This window comes from Dicentrarchus labrax, unplaced genomic scaffold (assembly GCF_905237075.1).
Source record: "Dicentrarchus labrax unplaced genomic scaffold, dlabrax2021, whole genome shotgun sequence".
Taxonomy (NCBI): domain Eukaryota; kingdom Metazoa; phylum Chordata; class Actinopteri; family Moronidae; genus Dicentrarchus; species Dicentrarchus labrax.
This window is the reverse complement of record NW_026136718.1, coordinates 7832096-7850329: the sequence shown is the minus strand read 5'-3', so window position 1 is coordinate 7850329 and position 18234 is coordinate 7832096. Positions and strand designations below refer to the sequence as shown.

The following is an 18234-nucleotide window of genomic DNA, read 5'->3' as shown; positions in this document are numbered from 1 at the left end:
TTTTTTTTCCAAATCAGACGAGTGGGAAAAGGGGATTTAGATTTTTATTATTAATTTGAGAAATCAGTTAGAATTTTTATTTAAAATAGGAATTTATCCTTTATATTGTGTTTATTTTGCATATGTCTAAAAAAAAAAAAGGATAAGATACATTTAATATTTTATCAGGTGAATGTCTAATCTTCCAGGTAAAATCAAATAAAGTTTAAAATTCAATTAAAGCATGGGAATTGATTTAAAGGAGAAATAATGGACAGATTTAACCTATTCTTTCAGTACTAACGCATTTCGGTATAAATAATTTAACGGTTTATTATGGTGACTGTAATATAAAATACTTTAAATGTTTATTCCTCACAGCACAATGCGCAGCGGCTTTTCATTGGGTGTGTTCCGTTGCGCACCAACTACGGTCACTACGGTAACGATCCCATTCTCTCCCCGTTTTCCAGTTTTCCCTGTGGCCGTAGTGAGTGAGTGAGTGGAAATCGGAGCCTGCCTGCAGCCTGCCTGCCTGGGAATTTCGTGAAAGCACATCAGCGGCCACTGCCATGGCTGAACGCCGCGCCTTCGCCCAGAAAATCAGCAGGTAAAAGACTCAAGACCCCGAAACGTCGCCTGTATTGAGGTCGCCCTCAGACCTCTGCTGAGAGGAACCCTGTGAAGGAGGCCCAGCTACCACAACAGCCTGGCTGCTCCGAAGCTAGCCGCTTGTTAGCCATATCGGCAAAGATGCTGCTCAGACCCACCCAGACAGACAGACAGACAGACAGCTAACTGTCTCTCTTACTATCTCCCTGTTTGTTTTTTTTTCTTTCGCGATATGTTATTTGGGTGTATTAAATCAACCCTGACTAAAACAGGAGTCGGGTTTTCAGTAATCTTTCAGGACTTTACAGTTTACTGAAAACCGTTAATTCTGTGCAGTTAGCTTGCCATCTTGCCTACAGTAGCTAACGAGGAGCAGCTAAGTGACACTGGAAGAGATGTGGACTGAACTTTGGAGAGTTTTTTTTTGTTTTAAAGAAAGACATGAGAGGGCAGGTATTTGTTATACAGTAAGACAGGGAACAAAAGTCTCCCTCAGCGGCTATCAAATGCCGATATTATAATCTCCTCCCCGCCCCTCAGACGGATCAAAGTAATCTCTTTAACAAAGGGCTTTGTGCTAGCTGTCAAATGCCATCATCCCAGACGATAGATAGATATAAAGATGGGTAGATCTGATAGAGGTGCACTGTCGTCTCCTCACAGCTATCAACATAAACAATGTTTTAATTACTGCCATTGCTGATCACTTAATGCACAGCCAAGTCATTTAGGTATGTTATTGAGCAAAAACAATTATATTTGCCTGCTCTTGCAGTTTTTCTCTCACTCAACTGGATGAAATAAGATTTTACACCCTTCTGGAGAGATTATCATGTTGATCTGATGTGTTTTGGGAAGGAGGGGGTGGGGTCTGCTGTCACTTTTGTTTTCATTTTCTAAACTAGATTATAACAAAATGCCATGCACCTGTTCTTAAATGTTTTTTTATTCTTACATTTTACAATTTGTCGAGTTCGTTTAACCATTCAACAAACATTATAGGGCTGGATTCTGAAGTTGCTGCTGCTTTGATCATGCAAGGATGTCTGTTTCTTTGTTGGTGTAAGGACTGGAAGTGTATGTATTTGTATTATAGTGTGTATCCAGTTCCCATTAATCCAAACCACATCTAAGTTTGTTATGGATGAATGCAGACTGAACGCACCCTCCTCATGGCAGGTTTTCAAGACCGGATGAGTCATAGATGTCAGCTAACATATGAACATACGCAGTGATACCGCACATACAGTACTTTGTAATCCCACTTATTACCACAATATGACAAATTATGGCTTTAAAATTTTCCATAAAGATAAGACAACGACTTTTTCAACATTATAACTGGGGCTGCGCGATATGGTAAAAACATCATATTGCGATTATTTTGACAGATATTGGGATTTGCAATGATATTTTTTGCATCACAAATTGAATCTTCATTGAAAAACTATTAGAATCACAAGGATGTGAAATTTTTTTGGATCTGTATGAAACAATATACAATATATTTTCTTACATCTGGACAACAAGATGTGTAGACCAGGGCATCTCTGCAACACTACAGAACTTTATTATAATGCTGTTTTGTCACACATTTTAAAAATTGCAGCTTCTGTGATTTGCATATTTCCCTTGGCCATATTGTGTTTTTTTAAATAATATTTTGATTAATTATGCAGTCCTAATTCTAACCTTAACAAAAGGCACATTTATAGATGGCCATTGTGTCAAATGACATTATATTGTGCAGCTCTTTGTGATATAAACAATCTCAGTGAAACTTCCCTGGATGAATAAAGATAAAAAAAATGTTCACTGTTTTTAACACTCAGATTAGACACTATTTTCTTTGCTCATGTTGTCCATGTAGCAGTGGAAATAAGTGCCTGTATTGTAGCTGTTTAAGCATGCTGACTTTTAGTAATGGAAGTGAGTTTATGTTGCATGTTCAGGAAAACTTTAGTGTGTAAATTGCGAGTGGCTTTTTTACACGTTTCAGTTGAATGGTTTGCTTATATTATGCTCTTCAATTGCTGCCAGTTTATATTTTGTTCCTGGGAGTAATTGTTGTTACCATCTTTAAGAGATCGAGCCACAGAGGCTGTTTGTTTAATCAAGTTTATTCCTCTGTGCTAAGTAAAGGTCTTGAAGGGACATCGGGGAGGACTGTGGAATGTGTTTGTCGGTTCAGTCCTTCTGACTTTCTCCAGCGGTGACAACACTGCACTGCAGAGGCCACTGGCTCTCTACTACTAGTACATTATTACGTTATCTTAAGCTGACAAGTTGGACCGTGCAGTTTTTATTTTACCTTCCTGGGTAACTTCTTGTGTCGCAACCTTGCCTCAGGCTTCAGGGTAATTTCTGTTTGTATACAGTACTTTTTGTGAGGGAACAGTGATGAACTCAGCACTACAGCGGCTTTGGGGAAACCAGACTCGCTTAGACGTTTGTGGCTTTGCGACCTCGCTGACTGGATCACACCTTATCCTTGTTCATTATTACTGTAATCATGTCCAAGAGTTTAAAGTAACCTTGAAACTAGTTATTGTGATATTGCTTTCAGGATGGAGAACGTAGAAGGGAAATAGGGCAGCTTTTTGGTAATGAAAAAACATAGTTAACCATAATAATTGTTGAATCCTTATAGCCTCTGTCTGTATGACCTGTGTAACATGACCTTGAGTCTTCAGTGTCTGGCCTTTATCCTTGGTTCTAATTTGTTATTTGTTTGTGTCACTTTGGGCTACTTGCTGCGTTGTTGTTTTGTTCAAGGCAAAGGTCTCTGAGTGGTTTTGGTGGTTGCTGTGATTTAAAGGACCTGTGTATGGGTTGAAAACCAAGAGCTTTGTGCTGACCACTGGGGTCCAGAGGCTTTTATTTCTTTTCTCTCTCTCTCTCTCTGGGTGTAATATATAATACTGTTTGAGGCGACACAGTAAGACTGAGCAGAGACACAAAGAGAAAATCCTAAAAGGGCCAGAAATGTAATCTTCAAAGTTAGTTAGCCTTGCCTTTGACAACTTAAGCCACTTGAAGGACCACTGTGTAGGATTTAGGGGGAGCTATTGGCAGAAAGTGGCAGAAATTGAATATAATATTCTACAGTCCTCAAACACTGACTCTAGATAGGGCCATTGGAGGCCACCGTAGGCTCTCCTACACGCTTGGAAGGGGAGGGTGAAGTTTCACAGTACGGTACAATATAATTGCATAATATAAGCCACTTTGAGTTAACATTAATTGCAATGTTAAGTTCCCCAGGTATAACAGTTAAATATCACCCCAGCTGTCACTTGTGCTTGGGGTATTTAAAGTATTTCATTGAACTGTGAGGTTAAGTTGGCTTTGAAGTGTTTCAGTTAGTTTTCAGAGACACAAAGAGGGACAGAAAACAATGTAAAAGAGGAAGGGTATGACAAATGGAATCAAACCGTGGATGTTGTAGTAATAGGGTATGTGCCTTAAACCATTAGGGTAATCGATATGGGGACCCCCTTAAATTATGTATATGTTGCATAATTTAGCCATTTTAGGAGGATCATTTCCTCTTCAGTTGCACAGGTATTAGTATGTGTTATACAAGATTGCCTTAGTATTCATCATAATGCATCTTAGCTGCATGTTCAGTGTTGTGTATTGCAGAATCACCTGTATCCTAAACCGTTGCTATGTTATGGTTGTGTTTCTTTACCTGTGATTATCACCTCTTTTTACTTTACACTAACTATGTCTAGTGTATATATCATTCCACATATTTGTATTCATTTCTTTCTCTCTCCACACCTGCCTCTCCTCTGTTTGCAGGACTGTGGCAGCAGAGGTCAGGAAACAGATAGCTGGCCAGTATGGAGGCTCCCCACAACTCTTCAAAAACCTCAACGTTGGGACCACAACAAGCAACACGGTGAGGAGTCTCAAAGACAGAAACTGAAATATGATTGACATTCAGTCTTGGATCATCATGCTAATGTGACAGCTGCTGCTACTCCTTTGTTTGAAAACATCAGACAGCCAGCCTACATTACAATGTCAGTGTCTGTGCTCTCAACAGTTGAGCTACTGTTAATTTTCACATTTGGCCAAATACAATTCTCGTGTGTGCTATGTTGGGAAAACAAACGCATGAACTAGTGAACTGTCTGCTCATACTGGGCTGGTTTGAAAAGAACATACTGTGCACACACACACATATATATATATATATATATATATATATATATATATATATATACACACACCCCTCACTGTTGTTGCTTAGCGCGCAACTGTAGAGTTTTTATTTAAACTTCAACATTTTGAGATGTAGGTTAAGAGTTTCATTAAGCAAGTGTAGTATTTTAACAATAACAAAAGGGATACCTGCTGACATTGATCTAAGCGTACCACAATATTACAACCCATGCCATTTTCTGTTGAGCTGGTGGTTATTTGAATGGCTGCAAAATTGTTTTTTGCAGCCGTTTTTGCTTGCTAAATACCATCAGGGATACCCATTGATTGGCCTGTTCACCACATCAAGTCTCTGCTGCGATGTTATAGGGTTACAAGTGTATGAGGCCAGACATTGTTTGTTAAAGGGCTAGTGCCAATTGACCTTCAACAGCCCTGAGTCAGAACACCAGCAAATACTCCGCCTTGCCTCCTTAATTAGGCTACAGTTGGCTTTTAATTAAACTGTGAGAGGTATTTGTGTTCAAATTCCTCAAGAGGGGGAGACAGAGACAAACACACACAGAGACATTTACACTTAAACAGATCCTCTCCCCATCACTCCAGAAGCAGGCCAGTGAAACCATTAGTCGAAGCTTGAAGTAGCACACTTGTTAATCTGGTTACTTAATTTTCCTGTTTGGAATGGAAAGCTGATCCATAGAACTGCTGTCTCAACAGAAATAACAGAAATCACCTCATGTTTTGGACCCATTGGTGCTGTACTTGGTGCAGATTCATAGGCTGACTAATAAGCCATAACTCTGCTACTTTCTTCAGAGGTGGTATAGGGAATCAATCCCCCGAAGCCGTCACTAAAAGCTAGTGACTTTAAGACTTTACCAAGACATTTATGTACAATAAAAATAAGAAGAGGTGCAGACAGGAGAACTGAAAAGCTGACTATGTCTTCACAGCTAATTAACTTTTCCCATCTCTCTGATCTCTCCTTCTCCCTTCTTCTCATCGCCCACCAGGTTCCCCTCACAGAGGCGGTGGAGCCGGTGGATTTTGAGGAGTACCTCATCACTCACCCTCCCATCGTTGAGTCAGGTCCCCTGAGAGATCTGATTGAGTTTCCCCCCGATGATATTGAGGTCATCTACACACCCAGGGAGTGTCGCACAGTGGTGCAAGCCGTCCCAGAGGAAGGGTAAGGATGCTGTGCAGTTGGAATTCTGTAGGTGGTAGTAGCAGGTGTGGAGTTGGTACAGTCTCACCATACTTTCTGTTTTTTAAATTTTTAAATTTGGAGAGAAATATATAATTTTTTATTTGTATTTTGTTTTACCACTTGGATCCACATTTAAATTCCATTTTCCAAATCTGTTATCATTCACGTGATGGCAAACATTTGCCAAGTCACTTTATTTAAATCGTATGCTTTGGCCATGAGGCTGTGCAAACTCTTATCTCTTCAGTTTTCCTTGCTGCATTGTATTAGATACGGATTTCTGTACCGTAACTATAACAACTGCACCACATGTTTAAAGATTAAATTCCTGTGGGCTTGACACCATTATATTCTGTAACTCTGACTCCTGGTATTTCATAAGAAGTGGCACAAACACTGCAAGTGTACTTCAAGTGTGATGTACCAGAAAGATTAAATGTCAAGTGACCTGCCATCTTTATTCACTTAGACTAATGCATTTAAAGTGTGACTTTTGCTATTAAAAGCAAGCTTTGTTTGATTGATTAAGTCTGTCTGTTCTGCAGGGATACTGATCCTCATGTCAGAGACTGTGTCAGATCCTACACAGAAGACTGGGCCGTCGTCAACAGAAAGTAAGGCTTGGATTATATCTGTAAAATATTATATTAATAGTGTAATATAACTATTTTGAGCAAGGATAAGTTAATGACCGTGTTCTAAATGACTGCTTGCTCACTCAGATACCACAAGCTTGGTACAGGCTTTAACCCCAACACCCTGGACAAGCAGAAGGAGCGTCAGAAAGGCCTGCCCAAACAAGTGTTTGAGGCTGATGAGATGCCAGACAACAGCACCTACCAAGATGACCAGGTACCAAATCTATTTATCTTCATTTTTGATCTCCTCTTGAAAATGTCATTTGGATAACCACATATATTTTGATACGAGAGTTTACCAAAATGCTGAGCAAGTGAGTTGGTGTGTCTGTGACACAAATTTTTTTTTCGTGTTTTTTTTTGTCCTTTAGGATGATATGAAGCGGCGGTCGATGTCTATAGATGACACCCCACGTGGCAGCTGGGCCTGCAGCATCTTTGACTTGAAGAACTCCCTACCCGATGCCCTCCTCCCGCACCTCCTTGACCGTGCACCCAATGAAGAGATCGACAGGCACAATGAAGAGCAGCGCAAGGCCAACCGCCACCGTGAACTCTTTGCTCTGCACCCCGCCCTTGATGAGGTAGAGTTTTTCTTTGTTATGAATAAATTGGCATTAATTAAGTCTAAGTGTTTTCACAGCATGGGCAAACAGAAGTTCAGTCATTTTGATCATATTCACTGATTTTGGAATGTGATCTTCTATGTGAATGTGTAGGAGGAGCCCATTGAGCGCCACTGTGTGCCTGAAGTACCTAAAGAACACTTTGGCCAGAGGCTACTCGTCAAGTGCTTGTCCTTGAAGTAAGTGGTGGACAGCCTTTTTCAGAAAAAAAGCTCTTTTATTTAACTGCTGCTTTCTGCTGACCCATTCCTTTTTCTCTCCCCTTGAAGGTTTGAGATCGAAATTGAACCCATATTTGCTAGTTTGGCCTTATATGATGTCAAGGAAAAGAAAAAGGTAAGCTGTTATGCTTTCCACAATGCCTCCTCAGCCCTGAGTTGTTGGGTCACTTCTGCAAACCATTAAAATTGTTGGGAGGCCAAAACGAATTTGATGAGTGGACTATAAAATTTTATGTTGTGGCCCTGTTATGCTTGTAGGAATGCAGTTAAATCATACACTGGAACTATGTATCTATCTGAAGAAGACCATCCTCTGCTGGGTCTTTCCACTCCCTGTTAGCTGACAAACACTAGAGGGTAGCAGTTGACTTGATAAGTAGACGTCTCATATATATTGCTCTGCACAGGAGCTCCATTATTTCACAAGTGGGTAATTTCTCACTGAAATGTTATCATGTTTGTCAGCCAGCATGAGCAAGAAATCAGGTTGCAGTAACAGTCAGTCACTCAGGAATTATGATTAAATGCTAATGGTTCTGATGTTGTGGCCATAATATTCCATTTAACATCTATGTTATGATCAAGTTATAATTATTGTGTGTGTCTGTCTGGATGTGTCCCCTTTAGATATCAGAGAACTTTTTCTTCGACCTGAACTCTGAGCAGACGAAGTCGATGCTGCGTCCCCACATTCAGACAGCAGCCATCTCCACGCTGGCACGCTCTGCCATATTCTCCATCACCTACCCCTCCCAGGATGTCTTCCTTGTCATTAAGGTCAGAAAGTTATGATTTAGTTTCTATATACTATTAAATAAAAGATTTCCAACCCCTGTTTTTGGTAAAAGTTAGTCCAAGGAAAAGAGACTTCTCATCCCTGAAGTCCTTTTCTCTTGTGAAAGTGACGTTAACAGAGGATTCAGTCCACGCTCTTTTTCTGCAGTAAAGACATTGGGAGACGCTTTTGATTTTTTCATCATTATTTCCTTAATCGCAGCAAAACCTATTACACAAGCCATTAGAAACTCCTGTTGGTTTAACCCTGAAATACACTATAAATAGACTTGGAGAACATGTTGTTGTCAAATACAATACGACCTCCACTTTTTCCATGCGTAATTTCCAGAAGAAGGTGTCGAAGGTGGGCCAATACCGTAATTTAAATATGATTGGCTCATATTTGACCGTAAATCTTTGTCCTGTATTATAACTTTTATTGCCTTATACATGATGGAAAATGTGTGCTTTGTTTCTAGCTGGAAAAGGTACTGCAGCAAGGTGATATTGGAGAATGTGCTGAGCCCTACATGGTCTTCAAAGAGTCAGATGCTGCTAAGGTATGATCAGTGTGAATTATGTTATGTTAATTTTCTAACATTAAAGTGTATAATCAGTAAACCTTAATATGGTTTATAGGCTGTTTTTCTTAAATATCACTACCTTAAGTAAACATGTTTTTTTTTTTTTTTGTAGAATAAAGAAAAGCTGGAGAAGCTTCGCGGCCAGTCAGAACAGTTTTGCCAACGTCTTGGTCGCTACCGCATGCCCTTCGCCTGGACCGCCATCCACCTGATGAACATTGTGAACAGTGCTGGCAGTCTTGAGAGAGACACAGAGCTGGAGATGAGTCTATCAGGTCTGACCTTTCCACAGATTGTACCTGTAAACATACAGGATGTATTTCAGTATCAAGTTGTTCAGTCATAGTGTGGAGGCACGAACAACCTTGGTTAATGTTTTTATACTTCTACCACTCACAGCCTCAATGTCACATGTACTTATCACGGACAGAGACCGTGACAGAGTCCTCCAGTCATGCATCAGGCTTATGGGCACGTCAATACATTACCACACTTAAAATCTTTATCTAAAAACAACTTTCCAACATCAATTAGTTAGAAAGGCAAATTTGAACAGAGAGCAAAACACCTAAAGTATCCAGTCATATTGATCCTTGGTGTGTTATTTTGAGTTTTACCTTTGGTGTTTGTCTAACCTTTAACCTCACAAGATATCTTTGATGCTGTCTTTTGTTGCTAGGCAGAGCCGAGACATTTTCTGCCACATTGGACAGAATGAAATATGGGATTAATCTTGAGCCCGTTGTAGCATCCCCTTAAAGAAAAGCTATCATTAATCAGAATTGAAGATTTTAAAATGCTGTTATTGTTTTTTTGTGCCTGTGTGCAGAGAGAAAAGGCTCATGGTCAGAACGGAGGAACTCGAGCATTATGGGAAGGCGTTCCCTGGAGAGAACCACCAGTGGAGATGAATCGTGCAGCCTGACAGGCTTTAGACCTGCAACACTTACCATCACCAACTTCTTCAAACAGGTCACATATACCACACACACACACACACACACACACACACACACACACACACACACACACACACACACACACACACACATGCCTGAAATATATGTATTTTCTGGATTTCTTGGGATACTCCTCTAGTGTATCATTTTAATTAATTAAATTAATTGTTAAATGCTGCATATGTGTTTTAGGAGGGGGACAGACTGAGTGATGAGGACTTGTACAAGTTCCTAGCTGATATGAGAAGGCCTTCTTCAGTGTTGAGGAGGCTCAGACCCATCACAGGTACAAACATGAATCGAGTGTTCTGTTTTCTTGGTAGTTGTTAACCTGGCACAAATCTCTAGTTGGCATCATGTTTCCTTTCAATTACTTGGAAATTTGAAGATGTGAACCACTTATGTTTCAAATTAATGTATCTTTTTTCTCTTTCTTTACCTCCTCACTTGTACACTCCCTTCCCGCTTTGTCCTCTGTGGTTGTCACCACAGCCCAGTTGAAGCTGGACATTTCTCCAGCTCCAGAGAACCCTCACTATTGCTTGACCCCTGACCTTCTGCAGGTTAAACCTTACCCAGACAGCAGGGTACGCCCCACTAGGGAGATCCTGGAGTTCCCTGCCAGGGACGTCTATGTGCCAAACACCACATACAGGTACAGAAAAACTTTGTAGTTTTTGTTTCTTATCTTTCAGTTCATTTGATTTTACTCTGCAGAATATATTCATTTGTCAAGATAAAGCTTTCTTTCTAAATAACCTGTCAGTAGGTTGCAAAAATACAAGCAGGTTTTAACTATTTTAACTTTAAAGAAGACAAATTAATCAATTTGAAATCTATTTAAGCACAAAACGCATTTAAACATATTACATTTCAATAGTAGTTTTCTTGTTTAAGTACTTTAGCTGTTATTTAGTTATCCATGGACTACAGAGGGATACTACCTTGTTGGGCTTTTGTTGGAGAGTTACATTGATTGCTTGTTAAAGGTGAATATAAGCAAAATGCCAAATGCTTCATGAGCTGCATGCAAACTCTCTCTTTAGTGATCACTGAGTCAGTGAAGGATGACAACCTCAATCAAAGCCCAAACACATCTTCACCCTGTAAAAATCCGTACACATCTATTTAAGCTTTGCACAATGATGACTGACACTGGCTCGTTAATGTTCACCTCATGTCTGAACAAGTCCTATTTTTGTCAAGGTCAGTTGAGAGATGTTCTTATTAGTGTACGTTGCTGCTGACACAGTCTCGCTACCACAGGCCTTGTTTGTTTGCAGATAACCAGGTGCCTTCCTATTGTAGATTAACTGATGCCAAACCTAATTGATCCACCGCAGAGAGCCAACATATCTGGGGGAAAGGAAATATAATGTTGCATTTCAAATCTGCATCTTCTTTTTTTAATCATTGTATTGCAAAAAGAAGGTTGCCTGTGATCACAAGTTTTCCAGAAGCCTTATTGTTTGATATTCTTATCTATCCCTATGTTTTCTTTAAAGTATATGTCCGATATACTCTATGAGGTGATTGAACCTGAACAGTGATTGCAGATTACTAATCTTTATCAAGCAACCCCTTTTTTATAAGCTATAAGCAGCAGGATACAGGCCCTTAGCTGGAAAATAACATATTGTTTTCTTGTTCTTCATCTTACATGTAATACTATAATTGTATGAAGTCAGTTTCTTTGCTTTCTTTTTTTGCTTCAGTAGTAAAGTTATAGATCACCACACTGTAAAAAATGTAGTCCTGTTCAATCATTTGGTCAGAATTTTTATTGTGTTTTCATAAATATGATTTGTTAGAGCATGTAGCTACTTGTCAGGATGACATGTTAGTATGAGGCACATTTACAGTACAGTTAGTTATGTTCTAATAATGGACAAGAGTCAATATGACTCAATAACAGGAAATACACGGAAATTATGTTTTTCTAACAATACCAGCATAAATCAGATAATGGCATGAACGTAGTTTAAATACTTTACAGAGTAAAAAAAAAATAGAACAATCAAAGGGAAAAACTTAATCTGTGTGATGCCAAAGCTTTAAATCTCCAATATTTTGCACTGTATTTGACAGCTGACATTCCCCATGAAATTGGGGTTGAAGCAGTGTAAAATACAGGACAAAAATTACAAGGCCCTTCATTCACAACAGTTCACCAGTATGAACACTTTTTGAGATGTTGGAGATGCAGTGTTCCTGTTGAACCCTGTCTTATATAATTTGCATGCTTTATGTAATAACCTGTTGGTATTTGTGCCTGAAGCTTCTTGAAACATGCAACAGTTTCACACCACAAAGATAAAATACATTTTAAATAGCTAACATAGAAGCTGTCAAATACATTTAAATTCACTAAAAAGAAGCCAAGCAATCTCAGTTTTAGAACTGCTTCATTATATCCCTCATAGTTTTCTTTCTTTCTGCTGCAGTACTGTGACATTATGCAGCCACTGAATCAGGTTACTGATGTGGATCAATATGTCCATTTTGCAAGTGATTGCAAATGTTGCATAATGACAATTCTACTGTCCCTGCTGGATCTGACCCAATAGGTTAATGACCAGCGGGGCGTGGTTGCATCATTGCGACTGTTCAGCATATTCTGGCTGGTGACATTTTTGGCTTGTTATCTGTTGGCCAGCACCAACCTCAGACAAAACAATGTTAGGAAGCAGTCAGCCTAATGTTGCAGATAAACTAATAATTTGGTGTTGTAGACATATAAAATGCCTGTGTTTCCCCATCCATGGAATGTTTTGGCTGAGTGTTAGAATCAGTGTTTGTGAAAAATGCCAGTAGTGTTGTAAGAGAAGGTATGACTTGTGGCGTTCAGTTAAGGCATTCAACTGGTCGTATGGTGATCTTGGTCATCTTGAGGGAATATGAGGGCCCTGTGCCGGGCTTCCAATGAATGCCTCTCCTTCTCATGGAGCGTCCTTTTGCCCTCAACCACAAATACCTTGCATTAAGGTTTGTCTCTCCACAGCCATTGAACCACCAGCCACCTGCCAAAGGGTCAAGATAACATACACAGGTTATATAAACCAAACTTGGTCATTTCAAGTTAAACTTAACACAATGACTTTGGTAAGTGTTTTTATACGACCGAAAAACATTGTTTTTGTATATTCTGTTTATGGCTATGATGGAAATACAGGTCACCAGGAAGCCCGTGTGCTGAATCAGCTTGTTAAACTGTTTACCTGTGTAATTGCGAGCGCAGTTGGAGTTTCTTTGGTTGTCATTATTTCTGTCTTTTGTAGAGAATCTCATGCTGGTGCTGTTGGCCATGGCATCAGGCAGGTCGCCAGAGAAGTGACTGACATGAAGTGTGTAGTCCTTGGAGGGACCCTCTAGTGAGAAGCGGTACTCAGCCCAGTGCTTATCCTCTTTCCAGTCCTCCAAGTCAATACGCAGGATGTAAACTCCCTGCTGTGTAAAGCTGCGGATCTTCTCTAAGCCCAACCAGAAGTCCTCTGCATAAGACATTAATCAGTTTTTATCTTGTTAGGATAATTCTAATGTGGGGAAAAAAAGCAGGGAATCTTCAAAAGTTATAGATTTCATTTTATTCATTTCAAATAGGAAATTCCTGAACCTTTTTTTTTATAATTTCTCTTGCACAGTTTTTTTTTATTCAGTTATTTTTATCAATTTATCAGATTCTACTTTGCTTAGAGGCAGCCTTCTTTAATCAGAGCAGGCATGCATGTCTATGCACTTGTTTCCTTTACCTCTGTCGGGGATTGCTTCATGTAAATGTAAGGTATAATCATTCTTAGGTTGGTAGTTGTGAAAGAGCGTTGCAACTAAAATCCATGCCTGCAGGAACCATTATTTTGGAAGGTAGCATGACTGAACACATGAGCTGCTGTCTGAGTCAGTGAGTTCTGTAGAGAACGCTGCCAAAATGTGTGTACTCAGACAATACAGGAAGGCACTTACTGATATGACTGATACTGAATGAATGATATTTAACAATTGCTATTTCCTATGACCAGGCCTACAGGAAGTACTTGTACTATTATAAGTGTTATTACTTTCCAGTAGCTCCTTTTTGAAGTACAGACGGCACAACAGTATATTTTTTTAGTATCCCTTTTAAGAATTATGAATTAATGTGTATTTATTAAGAATACAAAAAATGGAAATTGTATACGGTTTTGCCAAATGATAAAAGTACTCACTCTCCAGATTTCCAAAGCCTTTCTCATACTTGTCCCATGTCTGGTCAAAATCCACTGAACCATCGACCCTGCGTTGGATGACAGTTGAACCCCCATCTAGGGAATGGATCAGAAACATTTCAAGTCAAGTTTCTGTTGTACAAGCCACTCAAAAGTTTACCTTTTTCATGCCCCAGTCCTTTTTTTACTCTCTCCCTTAGAACTCAGATTGCTGTACTGTCACCCACCTGAATCCATTTCACAGTAAACGTTGAATGGCTCAGATTGGTTTGGCTTGATAACATAGATTCGACTGTTTGTCTCTCCTTTGTTAAACAAGTCACTGCAGTCCTTGGCGAGGTCTGAAACACATCGAAGAAATGAGTCAGAATGAATGCATTCAAATTTCCCCAAACTGTTGCATCCTCCTTAATTTTATTTACATTACATCTTTACATTTTATGTTTATGCCAACAAACAACTGCTAATACATTTCAAATAGTTTTACCATTTGTGTCCAGGCCAGTTGAGTTTCCTGTCAGATATTCGAACATATCAGAAGCTGCAGAGTCTGAATCCATTGGTTTATCGACTGTATCTTGAAAACTGTCGATGCTTATCTGCAAAAGAGTGCAAATTAATCCACAATGTTAAATGATGTTATCTGTCATATAGAGTAAGGCATATCTATCCATCTTTCCTCATATTCATATTCCATTTCTGTGGAATTTAAGTTGTCTACCTTTTCCTCCAGATTTTTAATCTTCATTTTCTGGTTGTCGAGCTGATCATGCTGCTCCCTCACAGCATTCAGCAGATTGGTAATTGTTTTCTCTTGCGCTTCAATCACGTCCTGAAAATACACAATAAAAATTGTTGCATCACTGTTTCAAAGAGCATCTGTTGACCCTTTCGAAGTACAGGTTTCTTTAGTATTTTTTTCCTTAATGATTATAATTGTTCATTAAATGCATTTCCATTGTTAACTCGACTTGAGGGAAACTTTTGGTCAAGTTTTTATTGGCCTACTTTTGTCTTTTGATGTGAATATATTATCCAGTCACTGTCACTGATGCAGTCTTAAATAAGGAACTCTGAGGAATTGCTTCAGCACATATCAGTTGCTTACCTTTAGCGTTGTGATTTCAGTGAGCTGGTCAACAGGGACCATGCTCTCCGACAGTCCCTTCAGCCTCTCCTCAAGGCTCCCCACTTTGCTCTGCAGCTGTGTACGCTCCTGCAAGATGTTGTTGATCTTGGAGTTGATTTCTAGCGACAGGTTCTTGATCTCCTCATTGTTGGCCTTCAAGAAATTGGTGGTTTTCTTCAGTTCCTCCTCTTCCTCCTTGATCTCTGATGTGACCACTGAGAGCTGGTAAAAAGAACGGTCAAAAATGTTCAGCTTCTGGAAGATGTCATTGATTTGGGCTTTGGTCTTATGGACAAACTCCCTTAAACTCTGGCCTAGCTGAAGGAGACCGTTTGCAAGTAGACGAACATCATCCAGCATGGCGAAGCGAGACTTTCCCTCGGTTGGGCTTGGTGCTGTGGTAGAGGCCTGCGAGGGCGGGGTGGGGTACTCTTCTCTACCTGAGGATTCCAGAGGGACAACAGTAGCCGACGTAGCTAGCAGCAGCAGCAGTAGGCAGAACAGCTTCATCATGACTTTCTTGTCCAATCCTGGATTGTGAAATATTTTCTAACTGCTCTTGCTTTCCTCTACTTTGTGCTCTTCTCTGCAGTCTTTTTCCTCTCTCTGCCTATAAGCTAGACTTCCTTGCTGTTTAAATGATGCGAGAGCAGCAGGCTGCCCTGTGTTATATACTGGCCTCTCAGTAGAGGAGGGGCGGATTAGCTGATCATTAAACCCTACTATGTTTTAGCTCTGTACCCTACCTCCTCCCAAATCCCCCTCGAGCCCTCCCTCTCCTGAACAAACAAATCACAGCAGTGAGCAAATGACCTATACATCCCCCCTTCTCTACCACCCATTTAACCCCAATCCCCTCTCCATACCACACCCTACCCTGTTCTCCATCTGTGGTGCAGAGCTTTAGCTGATCAGCAGAAAGTCAACAATGGCCATCACAGGTTTTTGATGGATCGTCAGTCTGATCAATCTCAAACCTTATAACCCTGCACACACTTTGCTCTGATTGATAATGCTGTGTGTAATTAATGTTCTTGGGTTTGATTTAGCATCCTGCTGAATCAGCCTAGCACCACGATCTCTTTTCCTCCCTCCCTCCTCCTTCTCTCTTTGCGTGGGGAAGGGAGTGAGCTTGTCATCTATGCCAGGGTTGAGCTTCTGGGCATGAATGATGTTGGAGATTTTGGACAGTGTGTACTCATCATCTCAGTTTTATTGCTCAGCCTTGTCATTATTTTTTTTCAAGTTTGTCATGCCATGTGTGATATTTTTCAGTGGCACCAGACATGAAATGGGGAATATATAGTTTACTGATTAGCTTGCAGCTTTCCTGTGCAAGGATCATTCCTGTGCACTCAGTCCTGTCGTAAAAAACAGTCTTTATGGGAAATTCTTAGTAAGTTGTTTCACGCAGACGTGCAATGTTGGTGAAATATGTCCACCTTCAGCCAGAGAGGGAGGAGGAACTAATCAGTGAAATGACTTGGTGTAGTATTTAATTGGAATATAAATATTTATACTTTTGGCACTCGATGCTGTGTGGTTCCCAACCTCTAAAGTAAGCTTGTGCTGTTATGTGGTGTTAAAAAGGCGAAGAAGAATTGCTGTGTCATGCAGTCATAGCCTTTTCTGGCTAATCAAAGCTTACAATTGTTTCTTATTCATACTGGCATGTGGCAATGGGGAGATTGCTAAGTTATTCTGAAAAAGTGACATAGTCACAAATGGCTGAAAATACTGAGATATTTGGCCCATCGCCTCTAGTTAGCTTTGTTTTAAAATGGAAACGTTTTAGCACTCTGGCTGTTACCGTGCACCTTAAAATACCACACATTCATTGTAATGAGCTTTCTCTGGTAATTTGCGGTTATATGGATGGATTACCTCAGTTCTCACTAATGTAGGACTGCTACTTTTCTTTCCATAGGAACAGTGCAGAAAGAAAGGGTCTTATGGAAAGGAAAAATTTGGCCATGGATTGAGTGAATGCGCCAGGAATTTGCTTGATCAGCATAAAGCTGGTAATGATATTCAGTATCCTTTATGCCAGCACAGTGGTTAGCACTGTGGCTTAACAGAAAGAGGGTTAGGGGTTTGAACCTCACATGGCCTGCTGGGGCCTTTCTCTGTGTATCTGCCATGTTTGAATTTCAAACATGGCACTGAACCACCTCAGCAGTCATCTGAAGTAACAGGATGTCTATTGGCTATGTTTGGTCTGTCCATTCTATTTTTCAATTGTCTATGTTTCTGTATCCATAGCTATATTCTGCTTTTGAACTCCGACCCCTCCCCTTGGCATTTGATTTTGGTGTGCCACCCCAATGTTTTCAGTGGACCCATCTTGTCACCCCGTTGAAAAAAATCAGGTGGCACCACTGTGTTTAGAGTCCTCTTGTTTCTCCCCCTTTTCCTCCCCCCCTAAAAGTAATTTCCCCCCAGGGATTATTAAAGTATTTCTGATTCTGATTCTGATTAAACAATAAAACCCTTATGTAGCCACGACGCTCTAAATAGGGAAGGTGAGTAGCCATTATCTGAAAATTGGGATTATATTGGGAGACCTGTAGAGTTTGCCATACAGAGTTTGCTTTCACAGTACTCATGTGTACTGATTAACCTTAGTTGAATCTGATGAGAAGAACTGACCAATCAGTGATACTGCTATTTGTGCTTATATGGGTATTTCAGATCTGCCACAGTAAAGTTATCTTGGGGTCTATTTCAGTTCAAATTCAACAACCCACTTAAAAGCTTCCATTATCATTGTTAGGACATGCTAGATGGGTGGTAACTAATCTAATCATCAGAAAGATTCCCACGCTTCCTTGTCAGTTGTGGTTCCAGCTGTGGTCTCTGTGGGGCCATCCCCTACAGACTTGTTTACGTCATTGTGGTTTGTCAGGTGATCGTGGGTTACTTTGCACTTCCCATTGTCCTCCCCCTTCCCAACAGTTTAGCAACCAGTGTTTTGTACAGTACAGTAGTTTTGTTTCTCACAAGACGTTAACATATTTTAACTGTAAAGTTGTGAGGCAGAATCAATGCAGACCCACCATACAGTTTATGCCAGGAAAACATTTGCTGTTACATAATGTAATGTTATGTCATGTTATTTTCA

The 18234-nt window shown here is 40.0% G+C and overlaps 2 protein-coding genes across 24 annotated transcripts in view; one reads left to right on the top strand and one right to left on the bottom strand.

Moving 5' to 3' along the window:
* The first annotated feature begins 439 nt into the window (after positions 1–439).
* Positions 440–18234, top strand: part of dock7 (dedicator of cytokinesis 7) — a 44255-nt gene continuing 26460 nt past the window's right edge. For all 23 annotated transcript variants that reach the window (XM_051375862.1, XM_051375861.1, XM_051375860.1 and 20 more), the window contains exons 1-14: positions 440–589; positions 4399–4498; positions 5781–5956; positions 6523–6591; positions 6700–6829; positions 6987–7199; positions 7335–7420; positions 7511–7577; positions 8090–8239; positions 8719–8799; positions 8936–9098; positions 9653–9795; positions 9975–10068; positions 10275–10437. In XM_051375862.1, coding sequence (XP_051231822.1) covers positions 552–589; positions 4399–4498; positions 5781–5956; positions 6523–6591; positions 6700–6829; positions 6987–7199; positions 7335–7420; positions 7511–7577; positions 8090–8239; positions 8719–8799; positions 8936–9098; positions 9653–9795; positions 9975–10068; positions 10275–10437 — 1673 coding nt within the window. In that variant the 5' untranslated portion in view covers positions 440–551. The remainder of the gene's footprint in view (positions 590–4398; positions 4499–5780; positions 5957–6522; positions 6592–6699; positions 6830–6986; positions 7200–7334; positions 7421–7510; positions 7578–8089; positions 8240–8718; positions 8800–8935; positions 9099–9652; positions 9796–9974; positions 10069–10274; positions 10438–18234) is intronic.
* On the bottom strand, positions 11549–15768 carry angptl3 (angiopoietin-like 3). Its single transcript, XM_051375871.1, has 7 exons — positions 15093–15768; positions 14706–14816; positions 14472–14583; positions 14212–14325; positions 13985–14080; positions 13001–13273; positions 11549–12802 (listed from the first exon to the last, which is right to left on the bottom strand). Exons 1-7 carry the CDS (start codon positions 15624–15626, stop codon positions 12627–12629), a joined length of 1416 nt encoding a protein of 471 aa, XP_051231831.1. The 5' UTR covers positions 15627–15768; the 3' UTR covers positions 11549–12626.